This window comes from Silurus meridionalis, chromosome 11, assembly GCF_014805685.1.
Source record: "Silurus meridionalis isolate SWU-2019-XX chromosome 11, ASM1480568v1, whole genome shotgun sequence".
Classification (NCBI taxonomy): domain Eukaryota; kingdom Metazoa; phylum Chordata; class Actinopteri; order Siluriformes; family Siluridae; genus Silurus; species Silurus meridionalis.
This window is the reverse complement of record NC_060894.1, coordinates 19,132,178-19,148,636: the sequence shown is the minus strand read 5'-3', so window position 1 is coordinate 19,148,636 and position 16,459 is coordinate 19,132,178. Positions and strand designations below refer to the sequence as shown.

General features: G+C 35.8%; 1 protein-coding gene across 1 annotated transcript; it reads left to right on the top strand.

The window, feature by feature from the left end:
- Nucleotides 1–4,139: 4,139 nt before the first annotated feature.
- On the top strand, nucleotides 4,140–16,459 carry LOC124393833 (GRAM domain-containing protein 2B-like). The gene is made up of 14 exons (XM_046861863.1): nucleotides 4,140–4,410; nucleotides 5,103–5,225; nucleotides 7,934–8,021; nucleotides 8,261–8,330; nucleotides 8,501–8,604; nucleotides 8,731–8,826; nucleotides 8,924–8,995; nucleotides 9,084–9,161; nucleotides 9,378–9,486; nucleotides 12,192–12,296; nucleotides 13,367–13,457; nucleotides 13,617–13,718; nucleotides 14,998–15,079; nucleotides 16,063–16,459. Exons 1-14 carry the CDS (start codon nucleotides 4,304–4,306, stop codon nucleotides 16,099–16,101), a joined length of 1,266 nt encoding a protein of 421 aa, XP_046717819.1. The 5' UTR covers nucleotides 4,140–4,303; the 3' UTR covers nucleotides 16,102–16,459.

Sequence of the window (16,459 nt, the reverse complement as noted above, 5' to 3'; positions counted from 1 at the left end):
TGTGTGTTTGCTTGAGGTTCAGATGTGCTGAGCGAGAGGAACGAGAAAAGGCGCTTGCATGTGCGCTAGTTCCCAGCCTGTCAGAGGGCTGTCGGCCTGTGATTTATGGCCACGAGACTCCAACCTGTCTTCACTGCCAGTTCAGTATTGTTACAACTGACAGCTAATGAGGCCAGACATGCTTTCAAGCCGAGCACTTAACAGAGCCTCAATCTCCTCCAGTCACGGGTCCATTATGTTCTCTCCCTCTTTCTCTCTGTCTGCTCTCTGCTATCCTCAGAGGAGGCGACGCCACTGAATGCTGAAGCAAGGAGCAGCTCCTGCTCCTGCAAGTATCCGATTCGCTAAAGAAAGATAACAAGTGATGCTGGAAATATGAAACGCTGAGTATCTATAGAGAAGTTGTTTTGGAAAAAAAAAATAGCAAGACAATTAGAAAAATTCAACATTCACTAATTGAGATATTAATAAAACAAACGATGGAAAGTAACATGTCAACTGCCAAAGGTTGCTCTACCAGCTCAGCTGGTGTTTTGTCAGCTGGTAGCCAGTAAGAAAAAGCTTGATTTTCCAGCAATGCAATTGCTTTGTGACGTTGAAAGGAGGAAAGAGGGATTACACTGGGGTGATATGTCAAAATAGATTCTGCTACTCATACATTATGACTGAATTTGCAGTGCTTGGCAAATGGCAGTGTGGAGTTTATTTTTGCTTTCCCTTCATTTCTGGTGTTGTGCAACCAGGGTTAGAAGTCTCCCTTTTGTTATTCACACTCGATTAGTGAAGCTAAAGCAAAAATAAATAATAATCAAACACTCCTTTGAAAAATTTCACATTTCAGTTGGGTTTGTATAAACTTAGGTTTAATCCTAAAGTTAGGATATGGTCTAATTATTAAAACGTCAGTACATATGTTCAATAAAAGTGTTCTAGGCTGCTTTTTTTTTTTATTCTCTCTATAATCACTATCAGAGGCACTGGCAACTCTCCCACCTTTAACCCTGGTTCCTTGTCAGCCATGATTAATGGCAGCCCGGCAGAGTGCAGCTTGCGTTGCCGCTTTCAGCATTGTTCCCTGGACACATAATGAACTCTGACAGGACTTTTCTTCTCCCCTTACTTTTCTTTTCTTTCACACTTTCACTGGCTTTTTTTTTTTTTTACAATGTATTCTGGCAACAGCGACACCTTCCCCAGAAGCTCTGTGAGATTACACAGTAATTAAACCCAAAAAGTTTATGCTACATGGAAACATCTGAAAACGTTCTTCAAGTGCTTAAGATACTTATTGAACATACAGCATGCAAACAAAGTGCAATGCATAAGCACTGTTTACAATCCAGGCCCTTATGCAATTCTTTATTATTTGTATCTCCTTCTACCATGATCCAATCTACTCCAAATCTGTAAACAAATTTTGTTATATATGTTTACTGCTCTATTTTTAGTGCAACAGTATGAAGTTGTATAAAAGGTCACCACTGAATTTATGACAAACACCTGACCTGTTCATCTCTGAGGGGCGTTCGCATTTAAGCACCACGGGCAAATCTCTGGCGCTCTCTGCTGGTCAATGATTGCTGGTACACCAGAAAGTTGGCCAAAAACAAACTCGTTGAACATCCTCATGAGATGGTGCATATCCCAGCACCGTCAAGCTGCCACTGTTTGAGCAAGGCCCTTAACCCACAATTTCTCAGCTGAACAACTGAGATAACTGTAAATTGCTCTGGGTAAGGGTGTGTTTCATATTCAGTGCTTCAGTTCGCAAACTCCTGTTTGCTGTTTAGCACATTCACTAAATATTGGTGCTGCAAGCATCAGCTGCAATACACTGAATTTATTCTAATATTGTTAAATTAAAAAAGACAAGCCCTATTTTAATTTTATAGTAGGTCTCTAACAGCTTCAGCTATGTAATTAAATTACTAGATTTTTTTTACCATGTCTGGTATCTTTTAGGTTTGTAAAATAATAATTTTGTAAAATAATAATTTTGTTTCACTGTTAACAAGGGATCCAGGTCTGTAAAATAAAACTAGATCAAAAATCACTCATTGTCAATTGTCACACACCTGTCTATGAAAATGTTTGCAGGAATACTGCATGGTTCAAACTTTCAAGCCAGATCTTTTTTGTTTATTTAGTTGATAGCATTATTGATACTGATTAACAATAACAACATATTCATCTGGTTTATTATGTGGTAAACATATGGTTTATTCCTCCTCTAAGCATCATGTTTGTTAATCAGAGGTCACTGAAATATTGTGTTTTGTGTAACAGCCCTGTTTTTGACAGAACTGCTGTACTACAGGTTAACGTTGATGATACTGGATGTCTTGCTGAGTCGGGGTTGAAGAATTTCGAGTGTAAAATTCCTTATGGACCGAAAAACACTAAGCTTTCCTTATCTCTGGAAGGCATGTTTTAAATGTTTTTTTATTATCTTGGTATGGATGTTGAACACTGTAGCTGTTTTCTTGGTATTTTAGTGATGGTGTAGAGCTCTTTCAATGCTCAAACATTCCTTTCAAACTTTCTTAAACCCTAATTAATTATTCACACACTCGTCTGCACTTAATTGCTGTGGATAAACATGTCAGCCGAATGGGTAAATAAATAGCAAGAATGCATGAGAATCAAGTTTGTAAAATGCTCATGAACCCCTATAACCATATGTGAGCTATCTAACTTTTGTCACAAAGTTGGAGGCATCTAGAATGGATTTGAAGGCTGTAGGATTTTGATTTCCCTTCACTTGAATGAAGGCACTCAAGCCTGTTCCAACATGCTTCCTGTGGATACAGTGAAGAAATGGTTGGGAGGTGGCCTGCAAAGAAAGAAGTGTATTATAGCAGCAACAGCATATTAATGGCATGCCATGTGATGGTAAGGTATCTAATATATTTTAGTCATGTGCCATAGTTAGAAGAGCAAACAAAAAGGAAGCAGAAGCAAGCTCCTTTGGGCTATTTGAGTGCATGTTTGTTTGATTTTTGGACATGTCCATGCAGCTTTCTGAAAATGTCTGAAGGCAAATTGAGTAATATGGAGCCTACACTGGCTTTTTCAAAAACCCATTTGCAAGTGAACACATTCACACTTGAGTATCCAGCCTCATTTAAAATGTTAATGAGTTTAATAAAGAAGCCATCACATCACGCCATCTTCTTAATGAACCCAACACCAGTGATTGTTCATTCATGAAGCCTGTAAATGTTTTTAGATGTTAATCGAGTCCCTTATTAAACGTGTAGAGAATGATAAATGTTTATATACCATAAAATTACAGAGGTCATGAAGTGCCTCATCTTTATTTAATATAAATTGGTTCCAAACAGTATGAAATGTATTTATAATTGTTCTAATCTTCTTGTCTAATTTTCTATATTTCACTATAAGACGTGCCTGAATAATAAAGTTAACAACAATTAAAACCACTGCCTGGTTAAAAGCTAATAGGAAGTTCATTTTGTTTTGTCCACAAGGTGGCTCCACTAGACAGAAAGACAAACAAAGAAAGATTTCACAATAAATCCAAGGGGATGGTTATAAATGATTTTTTAATCCATTTGTATATATTGTAATGGTGGTTTATATTTTCTAGACAAGCAGATAATTAAGTAACTATTTGTCAAGTTTACTCATTACATTACTGATCAAACATCGGACCTTCTATGTATTACAATATCTGAGCTATTCATAGTACAAACAAAATTTACAGTGTGAGTGTTTAAAGAGTGAGTCCTAGATCATTCTCAGCTCTCTATAAAAGTCCAGACCAGACGTCCATTTGACTGACAAGGTAGACAGAAAGATCATTATAAATCCAATTTGTAGTTATAATAATGATGGTTTGTATTTTGCATACAAGTAGTTAACTAGGACTTGAATGTATAACAATATCTGAGCTATTCATTACACACACACAAATATATTTTAAAGTGTGAGTTTAGATCCTAAATCCTAAATGAATTCTTGCTCTCTATAAAAGTCCGACCCAGACGTTTATTTGACGCTGGTGTACATAAATACATTCCTTTTTTGTCCACAAGATGGTGCTGCTGCTTAGGGTGCGTAGTTTTTATTCCTGCCAGAAGGGGGCGACATTTCCCGTCTTTTTTTTTATCCTTTCCCATTGCCCATTCCTAGATAGGACCTCCTTCCCAAAATGTAACACCAGCGTATGGAGAGTTCACAGAAGAGTGTGTGTATGGTTTCCTGTGTGTTTGTTTGTGTGTAACGGCTTTTTGAAGGTGGGGAAGCTGAGCAGTGTGTGTGTATGCAGTAACCCTGCGCCATGGTGCTGATGATCGAGCAGACAGATCGGACCTTCACTCCATTATCATCGCCTGAAGCAGTAAAAACCGGCAGGATCGAGAAGAAAGATCTCCGTATACAAACCAAGTAAGTCCGCTTGGTTGGTTGTTCTTCCACAACAAGCAGAAGATATCTGTATTAGACCTACACAGCTGGTCGACTCTGGTTGGGAAAGTTAATTGTGTAAAGGGAAACTTGGTGCATGGGTAAGAGTTGAACTCACTTTAATACAGAAGCAGATGTTCTGGAAGGAACGCAACTTCTGGCCTGGAGTTGCTTTGCAGACGTTTTTTTGTTTTGTTTAGTTTTTTTGTTTATTTGTTTATTGGTTGGTTAGTTTGTTTTCTCCAGGAACTGCCTGGAGATGTTCAACAACCCAGTTATAATGTTTCTTCAATGTTCTATCTTCTTCAAACAGTCGTAAAAGTCACCACCAAAGCTCGTCCATGGTGTCCTCTGTGTGCCATTTTGTTTCACTTGCAAATCCGAGTCTCTCGCTTAGTTTGCTTTACAACTTTCGTTAACAAATCCACCTCTGCCTGTAATTACAAGACTGAGACGCGTTCTGAAGCCCAAAGCCTGAGATACAACTCATTTATTTATATAACGTGTTATATTAGACAACAAATCTATAATTTCCCTTCATCTCAGCTGTGTTTTGGGTTGTTGTGCTCTTGGTTTTTTGTTGTTGTTGATGTTTGCTCAGGATTCACTTGTACATCCAAAACTCCTGTTCTGTGTTTACTGCATCTGTGAATTCATTTGTTGCACGTTCACAGCGCAGAACCTGAAAATGTCGAGGAGAAGCTGAAGAAAGGTGGAAAGTCAGCTTGCGACCTTCAGGTGTTTGTTGACACCGAGTCAGATGTGTCTGAGAGCAGGAGAAAGTCTCCTATTCTGAGGTGAGACAGCCATGTTTCCACACACACACGCACACACACACACACACACACACATCCTAAAACAGCAGTGAATACTCCATTTAGGTTCTTCAACACTGTAACCATATTCACATTCCTTGTAGGCGTTAAACATAAAGTATATAAACGTATGCATTTTTACAAGTAGGATACATAATGCAGGATTAAGTACAAGAAACAGTGCATGTTAAATATACAAGATTATACAGAATAATGTTTGATACTGATGAATAACAGCTCTTGGAGAAATGTATAGTAGCTGCATCAGTAAAAAAAAAAGGTGCAGTCTGTAAAGAAGTAGGTACGTAAGTGTTTTGGGACTATAATTGCTTCACTCAGCATTAAAAAAGTGCCTGTAACACTGAGCCGAGCTCAACAACAGGTCACATACTTGGGAGACGGATTACGGAAAAGTCCTGTGTTGGTGCTTTGAAACACTTTGCTGATACAGAACAGATTATCCAGATTATACATACAGAATTTCTTCTTTATAATACAGTTAAATATTTATTTATTTTAGCTCAAGAGAGGAAGAAATAAAGGCTGCGAGGACAATGGCTGATTGTAGCGTCTATATCTTTAGATGAATTGTCTCTCTCATCCATTCCATATAATTATGTACAACTATAAACGAAGAAGTGTTACTCAGGATATAGCTGTTTTTAAAAGGGATTAACTTCCACTTGACGCCGCCAATTTAAAATAGACAGATTTGTTAAATGAGATTTCATATTGTTAAATTTCTATGTAAATGAATTACCAGTAGCTGTGAGGTAGACCAGTGACACATTAGCAAATCGGAAAAAAACTGTGGTTCAGGTTACAGTCAGGACAATATGTGAGATCTTGTATTGATAAATTGCTACGTAAATAAATGACAAGGAGCTGTAACAATAAGTATACCAGTGACACTTTAGCAAATCGGTACACTGTGTTTAATGCTTCAGCACGGACAATATGTTCAAAGAACACTCTATACTGTGTACGTGGTGAATAATCTCATGTATTGGCAGCATCCGTAAGCTAATTCTGTTAGCATGTCATTATTTTGTGCAGTTTTGCAATGTTGGTAATTCACAAATGAGTGCAACTAATATAATTGGCTGACTTGATATGTGATTATGTAATGCCATTACCATGTTTACACCATGCCACTGTTCTGAAATAATAATCTTTATTTTATATAACGTATTCAAAAGCAACATCTCATAGCACTTTTCAATTTTAGAAGGAAAAAAATAGTAATAATAAAAAAAAGGAAAATAAAATAAATATGCAGAATACATCACAAAATAAAAAGAGTTTTAAGAGCAGATTTTAAAAGACTAAAAGACTTGGGGTGAGATGCCATACAATGTAGGGCACCTTATAGGTCAGCATTAAAAATTTCAAATCAATCGAGAATCTGACCGGGAGCCAATGCAATGACTCCAAAACCAGAGAAATATTCTCACCAGACCTGATATGAATCCTGGCAGCTGAATTTTGGCAACCTGTAATTTGTTTAAAGTAGATTACGTAATTAAAGGCTAAAACCATTTTGTTTGTCTTCAAATATTTTCACCTTTTATACCTCCAATAAACCTTTATATCAAAGATCATTTTCACTTATTTTTGATCATTTAAGCTTTAAATCTATTTTATAGCATATCCTGTGAGACAATTTGATTTACATATTTAAAATGCTAGTGAAACACCATGTTTTTCTGGATGCATCGTGCATTTCTCATCTCATTCCACGTGATCTAATGTCTGTTTGCGTCAGTATTGTTGACAGACTTCACCACTGTGCAAACACACCATTATGGATCAGTGCGCAAGCCTGTTTTGTTGTTTTGCAGACATCTGAGGAAGGTTTCCACGGATCGTGTCTGGCCATGGTCATTCCCTACAATTTTAGCTTTAATGAAGTCTTTAACCAGTCTGAATGTGTAAATAAAGTCTGAAGTGCTTCTATTCTTTGAAGGTTTTCAGTTATTTGGGTTCTGCTGAATGTCTCATAGTCTTGATAATTGGACAGTTAGAAATATATTTCAGATGTATAAAAAATTATTGTGAGAAATCTTTTTTATTTAAACACTTTATGTATCTCAATATGTGTGAGACTTTGAGGCTCTTTTGTGGTTTTAGTACAAAAGATAAGTTGGTTTTATTATGTGAGGAAAGTAAGATGAGAACATTGACCTAGAAAAGAAAAGTAAAGTTGACATTCTCATGTTATTCAATGTTGACAGGTTAAAAAAAAAAAAAATCAATCTTTCTTCGTTTGGGAAAAGAAAACTAGACATGATTGCAAGTAATTTAATGGGTGAGAATAATTTGAATAAAATTGTAAGTAACAGGTTTGACATTTTTTAATCTTTATTAATTCATTGTAAGATGTTCTCCGAGTTTCTTGTGTGAATTTGCAGTCTTTAGCCCATGTTGCACGATATTTTTATCTAAGCATCTAAACATGTTTAAAAGTCCCAGTGCTGAAATGATAATATGGTGTCATTACTACCATGTGACTCTTTGAAATGACTAGGCACGCTTATTGCGTAATCGTTTTTGTTTTCAGGTGCAATTGATCCCATTTTAAATGTAGACTTCAGATTTTGCTGATCTTGTAAAACTTTGTAAAACAGAGAAAATTTCTCAGCTTTGTTTTGATTTTTGTTCTTCGTTTTAATTTCCTTTACCCTCTGAAGGCTTAAACTGGCTGATCAACCCTTACTCACACTCAGTCCACCTGACTCTGAGCCAAAATCAGAGAGAAAGAAAACCCAGTATAGTCAGGTATGTACCAAAACATGTACTCAACTGGTTAAGTGGTTTGTACTTCGTACAAAATCGTACTTTGAAATAAAATAAGTTTGAAATTCATTGCTATAATAAATGCAAGTATACATTTACAGGGATTAATATAATGGACACTATTCATAATCTAAGTTAAATTATACCCAGGTGTTTGTTAATTAACTTTTTAACAAAAAAATTTAAATTTATGTGGGGGTGTTTTTTCCCTTTTTTTCTAGTTCTCCAAAGCGAACGCTCAGTATCATAAGCTTTTCAAAGAACTAAGCAATGATGAGATCCTCAGACAGAGTAAGTCAATTTTCTTGACAATATCAAAGTTTCATTCAATTCCTTTGACACTTTTGTTATCTCTGTCAGGGTATTTTACACTTTTACAGGTTTATCAGTACTGTGTTTGCTGAAAGCAATTTCTTTACTTTGTACTTCTATCTTATCTAAAAGCCTGTGCCTGTCTTTAGGTTATACTTGTGCTCTTCAGAAGGACATTCTTTATCAGGGAAGGCTTTTTGTCTCGGATAACTGGATTTGTTTCCATTCCAAAGTGTTTGGCAGAGACACCAAGGTACCTACCGAAATTACAAGTTGATACAGACGTGCCAGGCCTCACAGATAATTTAGTTAAGACCAAAGAGAAACGGTTCATTAACATAACAATTGTTCTGTTTTTTTGTTGTTGTTGCCACCACAGATTGCGATCCCTGTTCTCACTATCAACCATATAAAAAAGACAAAAACTGCCCTTTTGGTTCCAAATGCACTTGTTATCACAACTATATCTGAACGGGTAAGAGATTCATTTGGAATCTGGAACTACAGTATTTTTAACATGTGGTAATAATCTTTGACATGATGCACTCACACTTTAATTGGTTCTTATTTAGCATCTATTTGTGTCGTTTCTGTCCCGGGATACTACATACAAGTTCTTGCTCTCAGTCTGCACTCATTTACTTGTAAGTGGATGTTTCTCTGCAATATAGCCAAGCCATGTTATGGCATTGTGTGTGCGATAAACTAAAACTCGACCCTTTTTCATTTTAGTTAGAGAATGCAGGAAGCACCCCCATCACATCATCAGAGAACAGCTTCAGAGGGGACTGCCCTCCATCACTTTCTCTGGTTAGTGTTGATTTGCCTGTGCCTTCTTTATTTCCATCTCAGAAGTAGGTTTGTCATGTGACCTAAAGAACAACCTCCATAGTGTGAAGTGACCATGGTGTTACTTTGTAAAGTGAGCAGTTTAGAGATTTATGAGCTTTGTAATAGATATAAATAGATAGTCTGCTTTAATGGTGCATACATAAACTGTGTGTGTGTGTGTGTGTGTGCTTACAGGACCTCTCAGCTGATTTTTCAGATCTTGATGGGGTAGTGCGTCAGAGAAGGCAGGAAATGATGGACACTAGCAGTTCAGGCTCCCAGACACCAGATTATGAAAAGAATGGTGTGTATCCCCAGTTCACGTGCATTTTATACACCTTCGTTTCAGAGCAGGCTACAGTGTAACAGGCTACTCTCATTGAGTGTGTTGACATGCATACAATACGTTGATAATAAAAACAGAAAAGGAACAGTGAGTCTATCAGCCATTTTACATGCAATGTAAAAAAAAAAAAACAATTTTCACACACTTGTAAGGCGGTGAAGAACTTCATTATTTAAAGACAAAGTGCAGATAAAGGACATTTATTATTTTCCATAAATAAACAATACATGTGTTTAGGGCTGCAACTAAAGATTATTTTGATAGTTAATTAATCTGACTTAATCTTTTTTGTATATAATCGGATTGAAAAATGAATTTGTTTGAGATGTTTTGCTTATTATGACTATACAAAAAATGTATAAAAACTTTTGTACTATGTGTAAATGTGTACAGAAAAAAATGCAAAGGCCTCATATTAAGTTTATCAATCTTTAATTTAGACATTTTAAAGTGGCTGCTTGTTGATGAGTACATGGGGGATCACTCATGTTGGGTTGTTTCTGTGTAAAAAAAAACAGAATTTGAGTATGCAAGGTTGTTTTCAATGATAATTGCAGATGGCAAGTTAACAAGCATGCTTAAAATATTCTAGATAAAATAGAATACAATATTTGACAATTTTTGTTGAAAAAAAAAATACACAGACATTTTGTTTGATTGTCAACATATAAGCATCTACAATACATAATTATTTAGATTTTGTATAATAATTAAATAATAAATGCCTAAATTATATATACAAACATTGAAAGCAAGCATTTGAATGTAATAAAGCTGCAGAAAATCACGTTTAAAAACAGTTAACTGTTGTAGTCGACAAATGCTATAAAATGAGAATGGAACGGAGAAACACAACAATCTAGCAGGCTTAATTAAAAAAATAAAAAAATATCTATTGGTGTAGAAATGCATTCTCATTCGCTGAAAACCACAACACTGACGAACTGCTCTTATGTGCTGCTTTTAGATTTTGGCAGCATTTAAATTGTAGTGCGACTGTCCTAAAGTTAGTTAACAAGCAGTTTACTCAATGGGACTTCATTAAACTATACCATTTTAACGTGATAAGAATATACAGTTTTTGCTTACCATGCTGATGTTTCACCTTCATCTGTAACACCAGTCTGTTTTCTTTTCACGTGCTCATGCATCACTTTGGTACTCTCATCCCACACAAGCTCGGCCTTGCATAACTTGCAGTTTATAGTGTTCTTTGTTGTGTTTATTATAAAATGCTCCCATGCCTCGGATAACTTTGGACGCTCACTTTTTCCTGCTGCCGGTTGACCCCGTACTGTCCGCCATTTCGCAAGCGTCTGTGCTATTTTGCCATCACGCAAAACCGTAACTTGAGCAACCCAACTAATCGATAACGCCATTCCTTCACAAATAATTTCATTACCGATTTTATCGATTAGTTGTTGCAGCCGTATGTATGTTAATGTTTTATATTGTTTGCTAGCAGTTGGAAGATAAATGCGTATCTTTTAGAATGCTTCAAAAGTAAAAAATAAAATAAATAAAATAATCTGACTGGTGATATGATTTTAATCACTTATTAAAAACAATTAAGTTACTGCAGCAAATTTTCAAAAATATATATATATGGAATATATCACCTAAAAACTCACTAGCGGGTTTTGATAACTTGATAATCGCAGTCCAAACAAACTTTTGACGTGGTACAGCAGGCAGTAAGATTAGATCTCTGTACATGTCAAACAGGTACGGCTATTTCCCTTATGTTGATCTATGGAGGTTGACCCACCTATGATTAACTCACTGTTCAACAGCCATCAGCAGAAAATAAAGGTGTGTGACTATAAGACTACAGAATATGAGCTATTAGATATGATTCTTTTGTAAGTTTGTAGGGCAGCCAATTGGGAATGTAGGAAACATTTTATAAGAATTATAATGATTCAACACATCACAGATGAAGGGTCAATCTCAACAATAATTGAACTATAAGGAATGGACACTTTTTGTCAACCAGATTAGGATGGCTTCTTTTCTGAGTCTGGTTTCGTCTCAAGGTTTTTTCCTCTTACCATCATGTGGAGTTTTTCCTAGTCACTTTCACCACTGGCTTGCTGATTAGGGATCAACGTATATGCACTAATTTATAACGTTTCTAATGAAAGTATTTTTTTTTTTTATTTGTAATCTATTTCATTCTGTGAAGCTGCTTTCAGGATTATGAGCTCTGACCACTTTTGTTCACATTTTGTGATTAGAAAGACAAAATCAATCCTGCATTAATTAAAAGTTAACCTCCTACAACTATCCAGATATCAACTCTAAGAGATCTTTAATTCTGTTAAAATCCAAGTAAAATTTTAGCTTTTGACTGAAAAGCTGTTGGAGGTTGTGTTTTGTCACAGGTGAGCGATTTAAATCAGAAGATTTATTTTAATGTGCATTTAAGACTGAGTACTTCTGAGACAATCACTTGATTGCTAGTAAATAAATTCCGTATATAAAAGACAAATATCCTGGATGATCTGTAGAAGCAAATGACTTTACCCGCATTGATTGTTTAATAATTATGCTTTATTTACCATATATTGCATTCTCAAAAGTACATAATTGATGATGCAGGACCAACATCAGATACAAATCCATTATTCACTTTATAAACCCTTTTTCCTTCTTGCCTCTAGACTTTCCCCCTATCACCGAGAACTTTCTGGACGTGATTAAGAGCGGAGAGATGGCAGTCCATGCTGACATTCACCTGCAGTCCACCAGCACAAAACACCACAACGGTGTGTGAAGTTCCTCTTGCTCTCTCTTGGTCACAGTTTTTAAACAGATTTTTATAGTATGTCTGTAAAAAAACCTTAGTATTATGTTTAAACCAAACGCAATCTAGTTCTCCAAGCTCTCAAGCCTGATCAAGGTTAGGTCGTGTTCGTAATGAACAAAATGTCAAAAATGTAGACGCATCTAGATTTGACTTCTAGTGGCTGAGATATTTCTTTAGGTTGCATATGTGCCTGTGTAGAGTTTTTTGATATCTCATGAGCTAGTGGTTTACTGCTTATAGGATTCATAAGAATCTTTTTATTGTAATCAGAAACTGACTGTAAACTAAAACGTGAGATTTTTTGTGTGTTTTCATTAATGCCTTTTTTTTTGAAGGCATTATAATTTTTTGTTGTCAGTGGCACAGAGTTCAAATTTTTAAAAACACATGACACCATCATACTCTTTAACCTGTATAAATTTGCATATAGTCTATTGTATATGTTAATATTTGCCTAGATGAGTTGTTCTACAGTGGAGTTGACAAGAATCGAGGCTTGGTGTGTTACAAAGAAACAGCCAGAAGCCGTGCTTCCTGCTTGTGTCAGATACTGGAAAGTCCTTAAAAGATGTTACAATACTAATCTTTTTTTAAAACACTTTTCAAATGGTAAAAGGAGAGGGTATATAGAATATTTATATAGAAATGCTAATGTATAAGAACAAAGCACATTATACTTTGCTGTTATAGAAAATGAATCAACACCTTCTGTCTAGTTAACATTGTCAAATAAACCACTGACAATGAGACAATTGAAATTGGGACTCAGATAATATAAATATCATATAGTCATATGTTCAGTAGCAGTAAACTATTTCAGTGTAGACAAGTCATTAACTGATCCTATCTGCTAATATGCCAACGATTTTCTGATGTTTACAAGTGTAAGATTCAGACACTGGGTCATATTTATAGATCCTTTTATTATTTTAAAGGGCAATGCTGCAGAGATGCACTTCCTTTTAGGAAGTGTTTGGGTAATTAAATCACGAGAAATGTATTACTCAACGTACATGTATTCATCCACAGGACCGGTTAAGGCTGCTAATGATTCCAACCAGCAGGAGAAGTCTCTCTATCCACTGTCCCTAAACACTCTTCTACTCGTCTATCTATTCTTGTGAGTAATTGCGTTTGTGTTCCAGTTTACATAATTTTGACTGACCTGCTCGTCAGCTATTGCGTGTCAAAACAAGTTTTCCCTTTGTTTTATTTCCTTAATCATAACCGTTTGAGAATAATTGCCATTTGGTTTAACACGAGCGCCGTGTCTCAACAGGGTGTGTGTTCTTGTTATGTCTTCGTGTTACATGGCTTTCAAGATTCTGGCACTCGAGCAGCGGCTGAATTCGCTGGGCTCATTGGGAGACTATTCACACGAGTAAGTAAGCTGTTAAATCTGGACGTGTCTCTGTGACCCTCCTCCCACACAACATCTAAGAGTCGTTTCTCAAAGTGTAAATACTAAACACGACTGCCGGCAATTAGATGTGTTGAGTCTACAAGCTGGGCTACAAAGAAATCAGCCCCAGCCTGACTTCTTCACACAAACTTTGGTGGTGGTTCTTGTCTACAAAAATTAAAAAAAATGAAAATCCACTTGATTTGTTAATGTACCAGTCAGCCCTGGATGTGTATTGTTTACAGACTGTAGGTGTCACTTCGGACAAGCTAACAGTGACAATGTACGGAAAAGACCCAGCAAGCTGCTTCTAAATATACTTTTGTTTTCCATAACAGTGGTCCTGGTACGGGTACTTGTAATATAGCAGTGCTCTGGACTAGTCCCTGTACAAACTTCCTTCCATTGTTACAACCCCAGTTCAGAAAAAAAGGTTGTGTAAAACAATTGGACATAGAAATCAAATTAAATGTTAAAAGTTTGTTCCATTAAATTGTTCAATTTTAAGGAAAATATATGGTCATTTGGAATTTTAATGGCTGCAACATATCTAAAATAAAACTGGACAGGACAACAAAAATCTGAAAAGGTAAATGTTAGTAAAAAAGAAACAGCTTGAGGAACTTTCTGCAACTAATTAGGTTAATAAGGAACAGGTCAGTAACAACAATATCTATCAAAATAAAAATTATATTCTATAAACAGTATCAGAATATCTTATAAAGTCTCTCAGAAGTAAAGATGGAAAGATCATCAATTTGTGAAATATTTTTTTTTTTAAAGGAACAATTTTCAGAATAGCATTCCTCAACCAAAAATTGTGAAGACTTTAAATATTAAATCATCTGTGGTACATAATATCATCAAAAGATCCTGAGAATTTGGAGAAATCTCTATGTGTAAGGGACAAGAGCAAAAATCATTATTGGATGCTTGTGATCTTTAAGCCCCAAGACGGCACTTCATTTAAAAGGGGGCATGATTCTGGAAATGACTGCATTTGCTTAGAAAAATCTCCAGAAATCACTAAAACATTGGGTGAAAAATATGACAAAGAAGACCCATGACTGCTGAACAGCTAGAATCCTGTATCAGACACGAATTGGAAAATATTTCTTTTCCAGAACAACAGCAGGAACCGTTTTAGCTCAGATTTTATCCAGAGTGGATATATACATGTGTATATACATATAAATTGGGGTTGTAGCTCCAAATGCATATTACTTTTGAATAACTTAAAAACATTTTTCTCACACAGGAACGCACTTTTTCATCGATCTCAAGCAGCCAGTGCAGAGATCTATGGCGAGCTGTCCACAAACCTGTTCAAGTTAGAAAAAGTGAGTGAACTGTTTGGCTTAACTGTGGAGTTGCATAACAGTAAGTTTGAGTTTCCTACTAAATCATTAATAGACTGATTCTCTGTTCAACAGCAACGGTAGGCTGAACCTGTTTATTTTCTTTTGTATTCAACAATCATGCTTTGGAAAGATGGTAGGGTTTCACATACCAATTGTCATTGGCAGAGGTGTGTTTGTCAGGAAGTGTTTCTTCCCTGTCAGATAAATATTTGTTTATAACTAGTGAAAAATAAAAACAAAACAAGCGAATATTGTTACCTAGAAGAGACATTTGCACGTGTATATGTCTCGTGTAGAATGTTTGCTGTAGTTATTTCTAGCACAAAGTGACAGTTTAAAAAATTGGGAAATAACGTAAATTTTTTTTAAAGCTCATTATGCAGGAATTAACATCTGCTGTGTTACCACCCTAAAGGTGATTTCATTTCCTGTAACAACATTCTTGAAGTGTTTTATTTGCACTTTATGGCTCAGAGTTTGTGTCAGCTGTTGCACACAGTCGTAAGAAATGTCTTTGTATGCTACAGCATTCCTTAGTTTCACTGAATGGAAAAATTAAGAGGCTTTTCCAGGTTTGAACACTTATGCCTTTTCACCGGACATCATTACTGTCTCATCTCACTAATACTTATGTGACTGAATATCCAACCCATCTCCATAGCCAAACTTCTGTGGAAATTATAAAAGCAAATGTGTAAGTAAAACTCGAATGGGCTGTTCAAAAGCATACGTGGGTGTGATTGCCATTCAGGGCACTTATCTTTTTTGCATCCAACCTCACCATAGAAAAGAGTGCAAGTGAGTTGCTACTATTGAAACCCTAAACATAAAACCTGTGAATTAATTATTTTTTTTCCAATTAAAAAATCTAACTTCTGAACAATCAGATTTCAACATTGCTGCATTAAACATTTTTTCCCTTTTGTTTCTCATTTACTTCTGCACTGTTCTTTGATGCACAGATTCAAAAGAACCTACGGAAGCTGCTTGAAGGGAGCTGAGTGTCCTGACAGAAGCTGCATCTTTGATAGAAACACATCAAAGACTCGTGAACAAGAGGATACTGTGCAATAGTTACACCACACATCCTTTCACTCTTCTCAGGAGTGCACACAATGTTTTTTTTTTTTTTTTTTTTTTACCTGAATCATAGCAAGGCATTTCATCCGAGAGGGAGAAAAAAGCTTTATATTTTAGTACTGTAGAATGGACAAGCTTCAAGCTAGTGAGAATAAATGAGTCCCAAGGACTCAGGTTTTGTATGTTTTAGCATTTCAGAAATAAAAAAAATTACCATTGTGGCGATTTGTTACAATTTAGAATTGTCAATAAAATATTTATAGTTTTTGTGTCAGTGTA

Coding starts and splice junctions, on each gene's coding strand:
- LOC124393833 (XM_046861863.1), top strand. CDS start 4,304: ATGGTGCTGATGATCGAGCAGACAGATCGGACCTTCACTCCATTATCA. Junction 9,487..12,191: donor ACCAGATTATGAAAAGAATG/GTGTGTATCCCC, acceptor TCTTGCCTCTAG/ACTTTCCCCCTATCACCGAG. Junction 15,080..16,062: donor ACCTGTTCAAGTTAGAAAAA/GTGAGTGAACTG, acceptor TTTGATGCACAG/ATTCAAAAGAACCTACGGAA.